The sequence below is a fragment of the Heteronotia binoei genome, chromosome 21, assembly GCF_032191835.1.
Source record: "Heteronotia binoei isolate CCM8104 ecotype False Entrance Well chromosome 21, APGP_CSIRO_Hbin_v1, whole genome shotgun sequence".
NCBI lineage: Eukaryota > Metazoa > Chordata > Lepidosauria > Squamata > Gekkonidae > Heteronotia > Heteronotia binoei.
The window spans coordinates 73109285-73127610 of record NC_083243.1 but is presented as its reverse complement, the minus strand read 5'-3'; the positions used below and the strand labels follow the sequence as shown (position 1 = coordinate 73127610).

At 45.8% G+C, this 18326-nt stretch overlaps 1 protein-coding gene across 1 annotated transcript in view; it reads right to left on the bottom strand.

Annotated features, from left to right (window-relative positions):
- The window catches only part of SPRED1 (sprouty related EVH1 domain containing 1), a 164127-nt gene that overhangs the window by 30106 nt on the left and 115695 nt on the right, over nt 1-18326 (bottom strand). Inside the window, exons 3-4 of the mRNA XM_060261095.1 lie at nt 9092-9260; nt 8286-8335 (exon numbers count right to left, since the gene is read on the bottom strand). Coding sequence (XP_060117078.1) covers nt 8286-8335; nt 9092-9260 — 219 coding nt within the window. The remainder of the gene's footprint in view (nt 1-8285; nt 8336-9091; nt 9261-18326) is intronic.

The following is an 18326-nucleotide window of genomic DNA, read 5'->3' as shown; positions in this document are numbered from 1 at the left end:
GCTTATCTCAACATGGTCCTGAAATCAGTAGCATTTTTGCTCTCAACATTTCCAGGTAAACGTCTTTGAATTTCATACCTCTAATACATGAAAATCTTACTCTGATTTTCAGTCCAACCCAATATGTAGCCATTAGCTTTAATTTTATTTATGTAACATATTTAAACCCTGCTTTATCTAATCAGATTCAACAAAACTGCAAAATGACCCTTGGCACTTACTGTGAGGGGTCCTTCTCCTAGGAGGACAGGAGGACATCTTAGGGGTGTTTCCCACCGTCCAATCAGGGAGGCAGGAATAAAAAAATCTTCCTCTTCCTGTGGCTGTGGAAACCACCCCTCTCTTAGTTCGGGTGACTCCGAGCAGCAGTACGAAGATAATTGCATCTAGGAAACAAAACTTCTAACATAAAAAACTAACAGTCTGTCGGTGACTACAGCGTCAAGCCTGGTAAACCAACAAGAAAAGGCAAACCCTAAAAAACAGAAACGAAGAACAAGCCAACAGGCAACAGACAGTAGTATGAGAAGACTTCGGTTGAAGGTTGGTAGACGAGATAGAGAAATAAGTTGCCCAAGGTAGGGCGATAGACGGGAGGGCAAGATGTCCCCCTGTCCTCCTAGGAGAAGGACCCCTCACGGTAAGTGCCAAGGATCGTTCTCCCTAGGAGGCGGAGGACATCTTGGGTGCTCCCAGAGCAGTAAGTTATTTAGGGTGGGGTCGCGCTACTCAGGCAGAACATGCTGTAGGACTTGTCTACCAAAGGCCACATCTGCTGATGCGTATGAATTCAGTTTGTAGTGCCGAATGAAGGTGGAGACTGATGACCACGTAGCTGCCTTGTACACCTCCTCGACAGAGGCGTTCTTGTTGAAGGCTGCATTAGTGGCTGCACTTCTGGTCGAGTGTGCCGTGATCCCTGGTGGAACCTTGAGATGTAGTGCCTTGTACGCCTCTGTTATACACTGCTTGATGACATAACAAATGGCAGACTTGGACATCTTCTGACACATTCTGGGTGCTGTCACGATGATGAACATGGAATCTGACTTACGCAGAGGTTCTGTTCTAATCAGGTAGATTTTGATCGCCCTGTGCATGTCCAGGGTATGCCACGTGCGTTCCTTAGGATGCTTGGGATCTGGGCAAAAGGATGGCAAGTTGATTTCTTGACTTTGGTGGAACCTAGATGATACCTTAGGCTGGAAGATAGGGTCTGGATAGAGAACAACTTTGTCCTTGTGGAACACGCATAGCTCCTTCTTAGCCGACAGGGCTCCGATTTCGGAGACCCTTCTGGCTGATGTTATTGCCACCAGGAATATCGTCTTCATGCGCATCATCTTTAAGGGCACGGCCACGAGTGGCTCGAAAGGCAGACCTGTTAAAGCTGAAAGCACCAGGTTCAGCCTCCAAGTCGGAAAATGATGAGTTTGTGGTGGAGAACTCAAGGAAGCCCCTCTAAGAAACCGATGGATGTGCGGGTGTGACGACAGATTTACGCCGTCCACCTGTTGAAGTACTGAAGACAGTGCTGCGACCTGACGTCTGAGGGTAGCTGGCTTCAGGCTGGACTGAAGACCGTCCTGAAGAAATTGAAGAACCCTGGGGACTGTAGGACGTAATGGATCCACACTCTTCCTCCGGCACCACCTGTGGAAGGCTTTCCAAGACATGTTATAGATCCATGTGGTGGATTCTTTTCTGGACGCTAGGATAGTACTAGCCACCTCGCTAGTATACCCTAGGTCTAGCAGTGATCTCCTCTCAACCTCCACGCCGTCAATCTCAGCCATGCTGGATGAGGGTGCCACACCGGCCCCTGCAACAGCATGTCTGGCCAGGTTGGTAGACAAAGTGGTTCCTCCACAGACATCTGTTGGATTGATGAGAACCAGGGACGTCGAGGCCACCAGGGTGCAACCAGGATGATCTCGGCCCCCAGCATCCTGATCTTTCTGAGTAATCTCGGGATGACCGGAATTGGAGGAAAGGCATACAGAAGGTCTTGCGGCCACGGAGATGTTAGTGCGTCTGTGGCCTCCGCCTGACTGTGGTAGTACCTTGTGAAGAATCGAGGGAGTTGGTGGTTTTGATGAGATGTGAATAGGTCCAACGCTGGTGTTCCAAAATGATCCACTATCTTCAGAAACAGAGACCTGTTGAGAGACCACTCTCCCGCCTGGATGTTCTCCCGACTAAGCCAATCCGCCTTGACATTGCACGCCCCCTTGATATGTTCCGCTCTTATTGACTTCAGGTGATGCTCTGCCCATTCGAACAGCTTCCCGGCCTCCCTGTGGAGGGAGCTGGACCTGGACCCCCCTTGATTGTTTAGGTAGGCTTTTGCTGCTATGTTGTCCGTTCGTACCAGGACATGTTGCCCCGATACTTGGTCCTGGAAGTGAACCAGAGCTAGACGAATTGCTCGAAGCTCCAAGAGGTTGATCGGGAGGTTCGACTCCTTGGTCGTCCACTGACCCTGCGTGGGAATCTCGTTGAGGGTTGCCCCCCCCAACCCGAGAGGCTGGCATCCAAAAACAGCTGCAACTCTCCCTCCGCAAAGAAGATTCTTCCCTGATGCAGGTTGTCGGTCTTGGTCCACCACATAAGACTCTCCTTTACCACCATGGGCAACGTCAGTGATATGGAGCATCTCTCCATGATTTGGAGTTGATAGGGACGTAGGAACATCTGCAATTGCCTGGTGTGATGACGACCCCACTGTAACGCTTCGAGGTTTGAAATCAGAAGGCCCATGAGTCTTGCCAGCGTCTGAAGCGTCGACCCCTGAATCACCTGTTGTACTAGCGTCACAGTCTTTAAAATCTTGTCTTCTGGGAGAAAGATGGATCTCAAGTTCGTGTCGATTATCATGCCCAGGTGCTCCAGTCTCTGAGTCGGTTGCAGGTGACTCTTGGCAAGATTGATTATGAAGCCGTGTTGTTGGAGACAGCTGACCGTACTCTGAACGTCCTGCTCTGCATTCCTCCTCGACTATGATCTTATCAATAGGTCGTCGAGATACGGGTGAACGTGTATACCCCTCTGCCTGAGGTGAGTTTTTACGGAAATTCTGCTTGGATTGACCCCAGGATGGTTTTCTAAACTCTTGCTTTGGCTTGGAGACGCTGGTGGAGGCCTGAAAGGAATTAGAACCAAACCCTCATCTGTCTGGACGTCTCAGAAACTTGGGCATGGCCTTCTTCTCGTCCCGCGTCTCCACTAGGATCTTTTCCAGGGTGTCCCCAAACAGCTTCTCTCCTTGAAAAGGGTAGCCTGAAATGATCGACTTTAAATGGATGTCAGCCAGCCAGGCCCTAAGCCATAGACCCCTTCTTGCTACAGTGTTGGATGCCATCGCTCTGGCGGAGAAGGTAAGAGCATCCAGGGAAGCGTCCGCCGAGAATTCGGCCGCCTGCAGGAGTCTGCTGGTGCCCTCCAGGATCCTTTTATCTGCATCCGGTAAAAGTTGTGTTAGACGCCTTATCCACACTATCGCTGCCCTAGAGGCTATAGAGTTAGTGGCAGCGGCCTTGATGGCAAGGGCCGTAGCTTCATGGCTCCTCTTCAAGGCCAGGTCAATCTTTCTGTCCCAGTTGTCCCGGACCGACCCTTGGCCGTCTTCCGCTAGCAATCCATGGGCCTGCAAAGCTGCCACCGGTGCATCCACAAAGGGTACCTGAAGCATGTCATTAGCAAAGGCGGGAAGCTCATACAACTTTTTAATGGAGTTGGGAACCTGTCTGTTGGCACTTGGTTTAGCCCATTCTGATCTTGGCTGGCGCTCGAAGAATTCTGGGAAAAGAAAAGCCCTGTCAGAGGATCTGTACCTTGGGAAGAACTCTGAGTTTTCCTTGGGTTTATTCTTGGGGTTAGTCAAGGGATTGGAAGCCTCCTGTTCCTCAGGAGACACTTGGAGGTCCAGGGCAGCCAGTACCTTGGACAGGAGAGGTTGAAACTCTTCTGCCTTGAAGAAACGTGAGGAGGGTTCTGGCACAGACGTAACCTCTATCTCCTCATCCGATAGGAATTCGCCCTCCTCCCGTTCTCCTTCATCTGACTCCTCCGACTGATCCCCATACTGAGATCTCTCACCTTCCAGGAAATCACTGACTAAATAGCCCTTTGTGGCCCTAGGGTAGTGGCCCTGATCCCTAGGTCTCTTGGGTAATGGTGACCTGGAGGAGGAGCAGGGGCTAGAGGGCCTTGGTCTTTTATGGGTGGCTGCTTTAACTGCAGCACCCACAGTCTGTCTTATTGAATCCAAAAATTCAGCAAATAAACAAGATCCCATTATGGGTACGTTACCCAAGCCCGCCGGGGGGCTGGCAGGTCTGTGCAGCTTCCTGCTGTGGTTGAACTTCGTAGGAATCGAAGTCTCCCGCCTGGAGGTTGGCATCCACGAGTCCCCGCCTCTGGAAGCTGCCAGGCTGCTGGTCGCTGTCTTTTTGTGCCTTTTTGCGCTTTTCAAAATGGCCGTTGGGGCCGGGACAGCGCTCTGAGGAGAAAGCCATCTCCGCTGCCAAAGACAACCAGCACCGCCTGCGCTCATTCCTCGGCGTTCTGCCCCTACAGGGCACGTTGCCAGCAGCCGAGGCAAGCCCCGTGGTCATGCCGGCTCCGGAAGGCGGCCTTTCGGCTCCGCGCGGCGCACTGGGGGCCGAGTCGTCCTTTAGGAAGGCGTCCTTCACTCTGCGCGCCATCTAGCTGCTCTTCACGCCACAGCTTGTAAACACAGCCCGGGACCGCCGGCGCGCCGCTCCTCTTCGGTGTAGAGGGAAACAGAGGAGGAGGGAAGAATTAGAAAGGAAATTGGAGCAGCAGAGAGGTTAGAAGGGATTAGGATTCAAGCTGAGGGAAAGGACAGCTAAGGTAAAAGGAAAGAGGGAATTTTTTTTTCTTTTTGTTATAGAAAGCAAACAGAGGGATAGGAACCTATCCCAAGCTCTCCCTGTCGAGGCAGGAAAGGAACTGAGAGAGGGGTGGTTCCCACAGCCACAGGAAGAGGAAGATTTTTTGATACCTGCCTCCCTGTTTGGACGGTGGGAAACACCCCTAAGATGTCCTCCGCCTCCTAGGGAGAAGCTGCAAAGACACAAACATAAGTGTCCATCAACAAGTTAAAACTAACACACAGTTAAAAGAGAAAACAGTTTAGCCTCTATCAAATGCTCTCTTGAACTGTCTTAAACATGCTTTCCTGAGAAAGGCAAATGAAGACACCTGCCACACCCACTCTGGTAAGCCATCCCAAAGGAATGGACTTACCACAAAGAAATCTTTGTCAGCTGCCAAACAGTCTATCCTAGCTGTAGGTACCACCAGGAGAAGGCTGACGAGCGGGGGAGTGGCTTTGACCAATATCTGGTCAGGAGCCTTTGCCTAATGCTCTCCCAGTTGGCTCCAAAGTTATATCTTTTTTTATCCCTTTAAACTATATTTTTGAACTTTTGAAAGATGCCTCCGAAAGGGGTGAAAAAGATCAAGCAGTAGAAAAAAAGCTTTCAGCCTTTAACTAATTTCTTGGAACTGCCTTCCACCTCCCACGCAAGGTTGGAGAGATATGAGGAACCAGCTGCAGAAAGTCCTCTCACGGTGAATTTATTGTCTCAGGCAATGTCTAAGTTAAGACAAGAAATATGAGAGGACGTAACTTCTATGCTTCAACCAATGTGTCAGCGTCTGGATGAATTAGAGAATTCTTGTAAACAAGCAACCCAGACAGCACAAGAAGCGTTAAAAAAAGCTCAAGAGACAACATCAGATGCATGGACGAGGGAATGGGTTTTAACAGTGGACTTTCGTAGTCGGGAGCTGTGCCTAAAATTTAGAGGTTTTAAATCTGATGTGGAAGCTGAAATGGACTTAGATATATTCATGGCAAATTGGCTTGCTGAAGTAACCCACCTGGAGGTCGAAGTTCTTCCACTCATTCAAAAAGCATATCTTATTGGCAAGGTATGTGAAGACAATTTGTCTTATACCAGAGATATTGTGGTGCAGTTTAAGGATTATCGAATGAGGCAAAGAGTCTTTGCAGAGTCTAGGGAGAGAGGAGGCTTGGACTACCAGGGGTTAAATATTCAGGTCTTTCCGGATCTCCCTCCTGAATTTTTAAGAATCAGAAGAGACTTTAAGGACACAACTGCCAAATTGTGGGACTTAAAAATTAAATATAAATGGTTACAATCAGGCAAACTATGTGTCCAAAAAGGCTCCACTTCATTTACAGCATATGACGCAGCCTCGGGTGAGATATTACTATCCAAGTTAACTCCCTCCTCTCCTACATCAAGAGTTAATAAGAGAAAGGAATGCTCTCCTCTCGTCCCTTCAAGGACAACCCGTGCTTGTACTGAGGAAGTTCATGTCAATCTGGAAGAAAATATGGACTCTATTTAAAAGAAATTGAAGCAACAAGAAAAGGGAAAAGCTGAAGAAACTTATAATTTATATTTATTGATTTTTCTTTTAGAATTAAGGGCTGGGTGGGGACAGCTGGTGAGAGCACGTGGGTAATATCCCTCCTTGTTTAATTCAGTCCAGGTGAAGAAGAAAGAGTTTCTCCAGGGACTGAGATATATAGTTAGAATTTATTCTTTATGGATTTTTTTTTTAAGTAGAAGGAATAATCAAGATATAGAAGAAGGAAAATAAGAAGTTATATTGAATGCTTGTGGTACTAAATTTTAAAAATCTGTTAGGGAAATTAGCATTGTTAAGCTAATTATTCCTCTGCTATAAAAAAATAGAATATATATATATATATATATATATATATATATATATATATATATATATATATAGTGGTGTGGAATGGTAACACATGAGATATCTTTAAGTTGTGTTGTTTTTGATTTGTTATTATGGTACACCTACCTGTTGGAACAGGTAGTAATTGTAATGAGTCTATAATAAAATTTGAGTTGTGAAAAAAAAGGCTGACGAGCACAACTGAGGCACAACAGTGTCCCAGGAAATATGAGAACCCTAGCCCATGACATTTTTATCCTCTCTAGAGTCTTATTCAACTAATCGCCATACTGATACATACCACTGCATCTTTGATAAATGCTTGACAGAGGCCTGTCCTTCATCTAAAATATGTCAGCTGCCATTACGCAGAGTCAATCACAATTCACATATCACATGCTGACACCCTTTTACCCACAAGCAGTTTATCTTTCTGGATCTCGTGGTCCTTCTTCTAATTTCATTTGGCAATGGTGAAGGAATCTGTACATGCTCAAGGGCACTATACCTCTCAAGTCTTTCCCAAATTTCAAGGGTCTGGCTTTGAAAGCAGGTTCTGGAGTTAAGTCCCAACTGAATTGTTCCCTCAAGGACTAGAAAGTACCCATTTATAGTTATGTTAGTTAGACCTACAATGTGGTACAGAAATTAGAGTGTCAAAATACGATTTGGAAGACCCAGGTTCGAATCTCCACTCTGCCATTGAAGCTTGCTGGGTGACCATGGGCCAATCACACTTACTCAGCCTAGCCTGCCTCACAGGGTTGTTGTGAGGACAAAATGGAGGAGTGGAGAAAAATATAAACTGCATTGGGTCCCCACTGGAGAGAAAAGCAGTATAAATGAAGTAAGTAAATAAGTAGATAAACCTAGCACTGGAGCATTCTGTTTTCCAAACATCATTCTATAAGCACATCTGTTGTTTGTACATTACTGTGCTGGATTCAAAGGTGCCCTCCATCAACACAAGGGGAATACCTTTTTGCATTGGAAGAAGGCATCACCATTAACAGAATGGATTCAGCACCTTGTCTACAGAAGCCCCTCCCTTAACCCGTTACATTTATAGAGGTATCTGTCTAGAGATACTTAAGTTACTGCTTATACCTCACATGTGCTGGGACTCAGCCTTGATGTTGAAAAACAAGTTCCAGGATGAAATGAAACTCTGCATTCAGCTCATATTCATAGTATTTGTGTGTGAGAGAGATACTAGAAATCTACTACAATGAATTCTGGGAATGAACTGAAGACAAGTTTCCTTTTATCACTCAATCCCCATGACATTCATGCTAAAGTTCATTAGTACAGCTAGGAAAAACAGCAAAAATTTCACCCTTAAAATAGACAAGTTAATAGCTCTGAGAATCAAGCAAGTACACAGAAGTCATCTCATACAAACTTGTATCACAAAGCAAACCTACCCACTTATTAGATTCCAAAAGGTTTGCAGCTCAAAAATGCAAATATTCAGAATTCCTATCATGTCTTTCAATGTAATTAATGCAATGGAAGTCTAAAGCACTTACTGGAAAACCATCTGCAGGCACTTCGATTTCATCATGTGATGTCAGACAACCTGAGATGAGAATGAGGCAAAAATAAAATCTAGTAACTGTCAGGAGTTTCAGGACTGATTACAGTATCCTAATAATAATAATTAATGTTCCACAGTTGTGCTTAACAGGATCTTAACTGTAAGTACTTATAGATGATGAACAAACCCTAACAATGTCCTATTAGTATAATACTACCATCTTCATTGTAATTTGATAGTGTCTTTTTAATGATATTCTAATACTATATTCATACTGTGCTATAATATGGATTTTTCATTTTAGCTGCTTATGTTGACCCAATTTTAAAAAGACAAATATAGATAAATCTAGAGTCTTTCATCTGAATATTCTCCATCAGAACTCTGATACTTTCCATCAGACCTCTGGTGTAACCTCTGTCTGGTTATTGCAATACTGAACATTTATGGAGTATCTGATACAACATATAGTTATGTTACACAAAATGGGCATGATCCATATTTTCAGACTGAAACATTTTTCATACCCTTAATTAATGCTGCTGATACCGTTGAGCATGATAGCATGGTGCTGGCATAACTACAGATGTCTCTTTCTTTCACTCATGGTTTAAAGTTGGACATGCCTTACAATTTTGGAGCAAGGAAAACAGTATCAAAAACTAGAGGGGGAGGAGCAAGAACCCAGGCAACAAGAACAGAAAATGGATCACCCTTTAAAAAGTCCTAGATAGCTTTATTAACCCTATTATAGCTGATAACTTTTTTAAAAAAAGATTCAGCAACCAACATCCATACCTTGAGAGATATCCTCTACAGCCCTCCGAATGCCTCTATCAAATGCTCTTGCATCAGCAGGACTCTGAAATGTGAGGCCAAATTTTTTGTCATCAATCTTCCAGTGGTGAAAAGTTGGTGTAACCTTATTGTAAATAAGGTCCTTCTTCAGCGTACATTCCAAAACCACCTGGGGAGGGGAAAGGTGATTTCAGAGTAAAGTACAGCAGATAGCCTGAATTTATGCATATACAACTAGTTTTAGAAAATACGTTACAACTGCTAAAACTAGCATGTTATGCTCCAGTTTATAAAAAGTACATGTTAGAATGAATTCAATAGTTTTTAAGGAACCACCATAATCTCAAGCAAAAATTTTAGTTCACAGAGGCTAAATGCAAACAATGGCACTCAAGCGCCTTTTTAAAAAAATACAGAAGTGGCAGAAATTTGTAGCAGAGAACCAGCATGGGATGTGTATGCTTAACACAACATCTGCTCCTTCCTCACTTTAGACTGTCCTCTCTCCAGATGATTCCCCCGCCCAAGGATCCAAATATGTGTCTGCACGATCGTCCTTCATTTGTCTAGAAATGTGTGGGAAGCATCTTGGATCCACAATCAAAGAAGGACTAGGATGTGGCTTTCAACTGCAAATTCAGCAGTCATCTTGCCCCTCCCTCCAGTTAACCTCCCCCACCACCCCAATTCCTAACCACTCTCTTCTTCCCAGCTCCTCTCTTTGCCATAGTTCAGAACAGGGGTTATTTTGTAGAAAAATAGGTGGTGGAGCTCATTAGCATATGCTGCCACTCCACTAGCCAAAAGCAACCCCGATGCAAGAAAGGAGTACCCCAGGCGAGCGACACCTGCTTGGGCTGGCTAGAGATCCAGCCAGCCCAAGCAGGCCTCACTCACCTGGGGCTCTCCTTGGCTGCCCCCCCCCCACAGTCAAAAGGCCAGCAAGTCACCTGCCTCCCAAAATCACATAAGAAGTGTAAAAAGGGTGGTGTGGGCTTCTCCAGGGGTTAATGAGGGCTGCTGGAGGTGTGGCAAAGCTCCTGGTGGCTGGCTGGCTGCCCGCTCTTCTAATCCAGGGATTGTTATGCAGCTGCATCTACTATTCAAAGGACAAGGTAGGTAGGTGGGGAGGAGGAAGGGGGCCGTCAGAAAGGTTCAGGAGCTGTGCTCCTGTGAGCTCCTGCTGAATTCAAGGCCTGGTTCAGAATGACTTAGAAAAAAATGTTTTGGAAGAAGAATAATGCCAAGCAAATAAAAACTTTTAGAGTACATGATTTCTTTTAAATGTAGCATTCAAGTTCCTTTGGGTCTGAAAGCCCCTACAAACACAGGTTTTCCTGTGCCTCCTTTTGGTTTCACTTGTTTTGTTGTGGTTAAGCTGGAATGTTAGACAACGAGATGTACAAGTCTCCACAGAATAAGCATCTCATTATTAAGCCTAAAAGCAAAATAAATAATACTTAAAGTCTTCTTCATATGAGGATCTAAAATACTGAAGGCTTGAATGTATGCATAATACTGCATATGAAAGGAACTCTCCTCCTATGTTTACATAGTTTAAAAGAGCAGCAGACCTGTCCAGGTTAGAGTGGAAGGTAATTGTTCCAAGTAGACTGGCTGGAGCCAGATCTCGGAAGGGAAGTATAATAAAGGAGGAAGCGTGCAATTATGTCAAGGGTGCTTTGTGAAGAAAAGGGAGGGGGGAACCCTTTACATTCCAACAGAGATCTAAACAAGCTGGGTAAACAAGTCCAGAAATAGTCTGTCACTCCAAAGTGAAATCCATATCCTGGATGCAATCACTTTTCAAGATACCTGACAGGCTCTTTGTCAGGAATACATCAAGTAAACATTCTCATTCATGAGGCAATACCCAGCCTTTCGCCGCAAAGTATATTCAACTAATATAAGGCGATTAAAGGACTTGACTATGTATCATAACTATAGCTCTGTTCCACACTGGACAAATAAATCCTGTGTTTGAATTGCAATTTATTTCCTTCCTTGGTCTAATCCAAATTACTTAATTCAGTCCATAGACTGGATAAAATTCACTTCCAGCTTTAAGTTTAATGCTTTGAGCTACCCTGATTGCAAAGGAGTAGCTGCAAGAGGCAGTCCCAGACTTGTTTACAAGACTGAAAAAGCAAGTAAAAGCACGCACAAACACATTAATTTAAAACTCATTTGAAAGAGGTTGGTTTTGAAGTTAAGTCATACAATCAGCAGTGGGACACAGCAGAAGAGGTGGTCTTGTAGGTACATGGATCCAAAGTCAGTAGTGAAAGTAATAGCTAGAACCCTGAGTTGAGCCTGATTGGTAATGATTCTTTGAAGAGTGGAAGTAATACACAAATTCTGTTCAGCACCCAGCAGTAGCCCAAGTTGTCTTTAAGGGCAGACTAATGTGGAGTGCACTACAGTAGTCTAGCCATTCCCTGTTTTACTGTCCTGATTTTATCATTGAACGGAATAGGTTTCTGGATCGTATTTTGTCTTCTCTTTTTGGTATGTCAAATCAGGAGAAGCTAGTCTTCTTGCTGTCTGACAGAGATAGACACATTACCCTCCAAGTTGCAAGATTTATGACTGGTATTATGGAAAAGAAAACGAAGACTGTACCTCGTTAATTGTTCATTTTGGGTAGTTTTTTTCCCTTTTTCTCTGATGTTTTAAATTTTATATCTGGTTTTTAAAATTGGGTTTTAATGTATCTTATTGTATTAAGGCATGAGGTATTCTGTTTTTTTCCCTTGTACCTCTGTTTTATTGTTGAATTTGGTTTGATGCTATGGCAGTATGTGCTAATGCAATAAATTGATTGACAGTAGTCTAGACTTGAGTTAACTATAGTATGGGATAGGACAGAATACAATGAATAATCATGTGACAAGTTCAGAATGAAATGATTTTTAGGACCAAGATGAGTATCTGCTCTGTTTAAAATGTCCAGTTCTGCATCAAAGAAACTTAAGGGACCACAATGTTCATTTGAAGTGTATCTTCATAATCTGTGCAGTATATTTTGACTGATGAATTTGAACAACTTTAAGGAAGAGACTGGAGCTCTTTCAGCCATGGCTGGAAACAGAGGGAAGAACAGATATGTTGTAGGAAGATGAGGCAACTATGGCTCTGAAGAAAAGATTACACGGGATGAGGGACTGAAGCCAAAGGCTAAATGTTCCAGGGGGAATTTTTTTTCACTGTGCTAACAGCGCCAACGTTGTCCCACTTTGGAGGTCTGATGCAGACAGACTTCCCATGTAATGTAATGAAGCTAAGCTAGGCTGGCTGAAACTGCCCCAAGGCCAAACTTGACATAATGGCATCCTTGTGGCTACTACCATTTAAATGTCATTTTAAAAACGGCACAAGGGTCCTATTCCTGATCAGGCCTGCAGCACGGGTGATTGAGGCCCTCTTGTCTCCCCACATCATGTAACTTTTCAAGTGCTGAAATAGCCACAACCCTGCTGTGACTGTTTCAGCACCTTAAAAAGTTGGTGGGGAGGGGGAGGGGAAGAGCACCATGCTGCAGGCCCTATCAGGATTGGACCCCCAATGGCATTTTAAAAAAAGTGATTTTAAAATGGCAGCAGTGTTTTTGTGGTGGCCACAAGCATGTTGTTGCAGCTGATTTGGACCTTAGCGATTGTCCCTTTATTCAACAGAAAGCCAAGACAGCATCAGTCAGCTCTTATTGCAAAAGAAGCCAGACAGAGAATCTCCATATAGAGCACACACGGATAAACTAATTACCATATCCTAATTTCTCCTGAAATTTCTTTCTCCCATAAGTAGCCAAATACAGCACATCAAATGCTAAAAAAGAAGAAGGCAGCAATTTGAGACATCTTGCATTTGAAATTATAAAATGTGCACAGTCATGAGCTTGGATCCGGACTACTATTTTCACTGGCACAAGGGTTTTTATGCATGAGGTGGCATTTTCCTGGCTCCTCTATCCCATGGAATCCCAACATTACCCCTGAAATCCTGTTGCTGGGGACCCAGTGCCCTGGGACTAGGGGGGGGGGGCTTCAGGATCTCACAGGAGAGGGGAATGTATGCTTCACATGTAGAAGTATTTGCACCAGCAAAAACACTAGTCAGGATTAAACTGATAAACTATATATGTATTCAGAATTTTCTCAAATGCATATTTTACACAAATCACAAATGTCATAGTTCCTGCTTACTTACAGCCCCTTTTAAAAAATGTTTGTTAACTATGCTCTATTCTTATTCAAGTTCAGCAGCTATTATGGATCACTTAAACATTATTAAAAAATATTTGAATGGCATAGCTAAGACATGCTTTATCCATTAATTCCACCTAACATGCTTATATTTAAGACATCTGGTTCATTTTCTAATCTGATAAAAAGCTGTTTTGATCCCTTCCACCCCCCATTTTGCAAGGAACTTTCCACCAGCTCTTCAAATAATGAAAATTATGGGACTCTCTCAAGGTGCTTTCCTACACCCTTTATCACTGTATCACTTGGTATTCTACGGAAAGGAAAACTGGATGAGTTTCAAGAGAGAGAACCATGCCATCCTTGTTGTAGGGTTGCTTATGGTGTCAACAATGCATATACAAGACTGATTACTAAAGTTCCCACTGCAGGTCCACCCAGTCTGTGAATCATGACTTCTTAGGGCAGTGTAGGCAGAGCTAGAACAGGTGATAGAATCCAGATGGAAAACTCCCAATGAGTGGTTTCCGGTAGTTTCAAAAGATGGAAATGAAAGAGATGACAAATATCACATATCTATTACTGTCTGCCTCTGGATCTTTTTCCCCCTTTGCTGTTGGCTTCGTACCTTTTAATACTACTTACAGATCTGGTCCATGTATGCAGCAGAAGAACATGGTAAAATCCTGAGACAGTATGAGTGTACCATTTCAGGCTGCAAGTGAAGAATACTAATTTTCTTCTACATAAAACAATTTCCTGAAAACCAGAAATTAGCATAACAAAATGTAAGTTTCTAGTATAGCCCTCTTCCTGTTTTCTACTTGCAGGGAGCTTTCTCATGTAGGGGATGTTACAAATGTGACTCAGCACTGCAGCCTGAAATGACACAGTCTACTGCCACCACATCATTCTACTCCCTATGTAGGTCTGATCTTGGTTTCCACTAGCATCGAGTCCCAAGCTGCCATATTCCTTTTGATATTGTACATGCATGAACACGTGAAATAATACATAAAACAGCATCTGCATTTCTGGCAGCAAGTTATTAACAGTGGGCCTAAGGGGCAGCAGGCCTATTAGACAAACTGAGTTAACTATTAGTCTGGAAAGTAGTTCAAAGGTAACTTCTTATATAATATTCCCAATTACTGCAGATGGGAAGAGCTAGTGATATGTATTCCAAAGAGCTGACATTTTTAAAAAAAAAAAAAAATACCCAAAATGCAGTACTAGATATCACACATACAAGAATACCAATGGGTGGGGACGTCAGGATGATATAGCAATATGTGTCTCCAATGTCACTACTGAAAAATAAGAGGGTAAGGTGTTATTTATGAGGGAACATGTACTCAGCTCCCATTCTGTGTTTTTACTTTCCTTTAGCTCATTTAGATACAAGCTGCATCAGCTGGAGAGCATGCACAATGCTTCCTTCCAATGCTTGCAGAAAACAGAGAACTCCTACACACCTGAGACAGAAGTTAACCTTGCCTTAGTAGAGGTAACAAGAAAATAATCCAAGGTCTTTCTAGCTTTTTTTCTTTGTCCAGCAGCAGCTTCTCTTCCCTGTCCTTTCCTCTCTAAATTGTTCAAGTTAAAGAAACTGCTGCCCCAATGAGGGAGGGCGGGTGGGAGAAAGAAGTCGGCCCCCTCCCAGCCAGACTGGCAACGCCAGTTATAGGCTGGGGGCCGCTTTTGCTCTCCCAGAAGGAGGGAAGGCTGGCTTCATCATCCCAGGCATCCGGGAAACTGGGAGATGGGTGTGGTGTCGGGGCTATAAAGCCCTGGCCCCACCTTAGAATGCACAGTTCTTTGCGGCTCTTGGTGAGGAGAGACGTGTTGGAAGTTGTCAGAGTGTGGCCGAGTCGGCGAAGAGTGCCCAGCGGCGGGCAGGCGCTGTGCAAGCGGTAGACCTTGGGCAGCGGAGCAGCTGGTCGGGGCTGTCAAGGCACAGCACGTGGGACGTTTGTTGCAAGCAGCGGTAGCAGGGAGCAGCCCGCAATTTAGGTCGGCTTTAGGCATAGCATGGGGAAGCGGGGCTGACACTTGGGGGTGGCGAGAAGTCTGAGGCAGGGGTCCGTTTGTTCGGCCAGTAAGGGCAGTTTGGGGAGTGCTGGGTTCCTTCTCACTCTCCTCCATCTACCCCCTCTTCCCCCCCCTTTATAAGGAGGTGTAAGGGCAGGAGCTGTGGGTGCCACCCCCCCCTCCGCTGCTTCTCTGTAAGGGGGTTACAGTGGTAGGAGTGCAAGATTAACCTCTGGGGGGCCGGTTACAGAGGGCGGAACATAATTGGGGTCAGGGCCCCTCCAAAGGGAAACAGCCTGCCAGAAAGCGTGCCCAGCAACCTAGTTCCCCGGGTGACTTGGGCGAGGAGGCCCAGCTAACGCAGGCCATTATTGGTCAATTGGATGCTCTGGAGCAGCAGAGGGGTGCAGCAGGGGCTCCCACACGAGAGGGGCACCACTGGGCAACGTCGGTCATTCAGGCTAACTTTTGAAAAAGAGGTTCTGGCTCACCTTTCTGCGTTACAGGGCGGGACTGTTGGTGCGGACATGTGGCAGGAACCGGACCAGGAGGATGACACGGATACTGGAGATGTATCCGGCGGGGAGCTCGTGACCCACGGAACAGTGGGGGAAGTAGTGCAGCCAGCTCCGGCTGTGGCAGTGGCTGTCAACCCCTCAAGGGTAGTGGGTAAGTCCCCATTGCAACCCCAGTTGCTGACCTGGCCTTGGGGTCACGTCCAGTCGATGGTGTCCCATAGTACAGCAGGTTTGGCAGTGCCACCACCAGGGCAGTCAGGGCCTTTTGGGTAACAGGGGCAGGCTGGACCTTCATGGGCTTGGGGTTCACCTTATGCATTGCCACAATGCCAGAGTTTTGTTGGGTCTGCCGCACAGCCCCCTTCACAAGCAGTTGCCATGGCATCGTTGCAAGGCGCCTCTGCTTCTCAGGCAATGCCGGGCATGCTGCCATGGGGGGGGGGGACAACAGTTGCTGCAGCAAGGACCGTGGCTGGGTTATCATTGGGGTATTTGGAATTATCCCCCAAATCCTTATGGGTCCATCCCCTTCCAAGTCCTTCCATATGGCGACACTGCATTGCCCTTGGGGGATCACCTGGCAGTGGTTCCCCGGGATAAGATTTTGAGGGGTGAATATGTGGATGTTTTCAGCCTCCTCTTTAGAGAGCTTGAAAAGAAGGATAAGGAGGACCTAGATGATAAGGAGAAGCTGAAACGGAGAAAGGTGGACAGGACCTGGTCCAATTGGCTGCCAGGTTTCTTGATCTATGCTGGGGTAATAGCAAGGGCACCGCCATTCCGGGCTGTGACACTGTTTCAATATTGTGACATAGTACACCACGCATATAGGGATTTTGTCGGTGCAGCGTGGTTGCAATATGATGAGGCCTTTAGGATGAGGGCCGTGGTCAACCCAGGGCTCCTTTTGGATCAGATCAATCAACAGCTCTGGCTGCAGCTGATGTCCCTGGCGAAGCCCAATACGGGTGATAGGCAGTGGGCACCTTGTGCACAAACAACAGAATAGCGTAGGTGCCTGCAGTGCGGCAGGCTAGTCGGTTCAATCCTGGCTGCTGTCAAGCATGGTGAAATTCCATTGATAATTGATTGTTTTAGGGTCCTTCATAACACTGGTCTGTGAAGTATCATGGAGGACCAAGCTTTGTTAGTTTTGTTATTCTTTCCCTTCCCCCTTCTTGCTTTATTGCTTGCAAAGTAGAAGTAGTGAGAAACGAAACTAACTTCAGAAGAAGTAATCAGCACCTTCCCATACATTCCTGGTAGAGAGTGCGACACATCTGGGGAAAGCAAGGATGGAGTCCTGATAACGCTATGAGAATGTAGTCATTTATGATAGTTTATGCATGAGAGCTACCCCTCACCCCCACCCTTTGGAATCCTTTTTGAAGTAAGCCTTAAAAGTATTGTATCAATGTATTTGCAGCATCACTCTCAAGAATCTGTTACACTGAAAGTATCGGTTTATCAATAAACGTAGTTTTGTATCAACTTCGACTCGTCATTGAAACCGCATACTTGACATTTTGAGAGTGATCCTATAATAAGTTTAACCGCCCTGGCAACTTTATAACCGAATGGCTGAAAAGATTCCAGTGAGCAGTGAACTTCCAGAACCTGAGGAAGGGGCGAGAGCACCAACACTGCCGTGGCAAATGCTGGATGCCCGGAGAGTCGCTGGAAAGGGCTCCCCTCTCCACATTCAACAACTCTCGGTCACCCTGCGCCAGTGGCAACCGCGTACCTCCACCATCACGATGGACGAGGCCCCGGTGCGCAGAGATGCCATCCTAACCAGGCACATGCATCAGGTGAAGATGGCCAACGAAGAGGGTGAGGTGGCCGAGCCTGGAGAGGAGAGGAGTGCAACAGTGACTGGCGCGGAAGCCGACCCACCTCTAGCCGAGGTGGAAGTGGTTGGGACCCACGAGATAATGGGCCCGAGGGAGGATGAAGATGAGATTGCTCAAGAATTCCGATCAATGGTACAAAAGGAAGTCGAAGAGGTCACCAAGGGGTTGCGGGATGAGATGCAAGCGATGACCACCATGATGGCCAGAGAGTTCAACAGGCAAGTCGACCGGATTCTGAGGACGACTGACCTGAGAAGAGCCCCGCAACTGCCTGCGGCTAGACCCTTGGCAACACCGCCACGGGCGCAGCCGGAGGCACACCCAGCCGCTGGGGATGGGGCCGAGGAAGGGAGTTGGAAGCCACCTTTGACAGAGATCCTAAGGAGGTGGAGTATTTCACGATCCAGGCTAATAGCTACATGCATTATTGGGGGGACACCTTCCCTGATGAATTTAGCCGTGTGGACTATCTGGGATCAAAGCTGAAGGAAGCCGCTAAAAGATGGTACATGAGTCTGTACGAGGCCATGAGCCCAGAACTGGACGATGTGGCCACTTTTCTACAAGCCCTACTGGCCCAGTATGAGGACTCCCTGCAGGAGACCCGCGTGTTGGCAGCTCTAAGTTGATC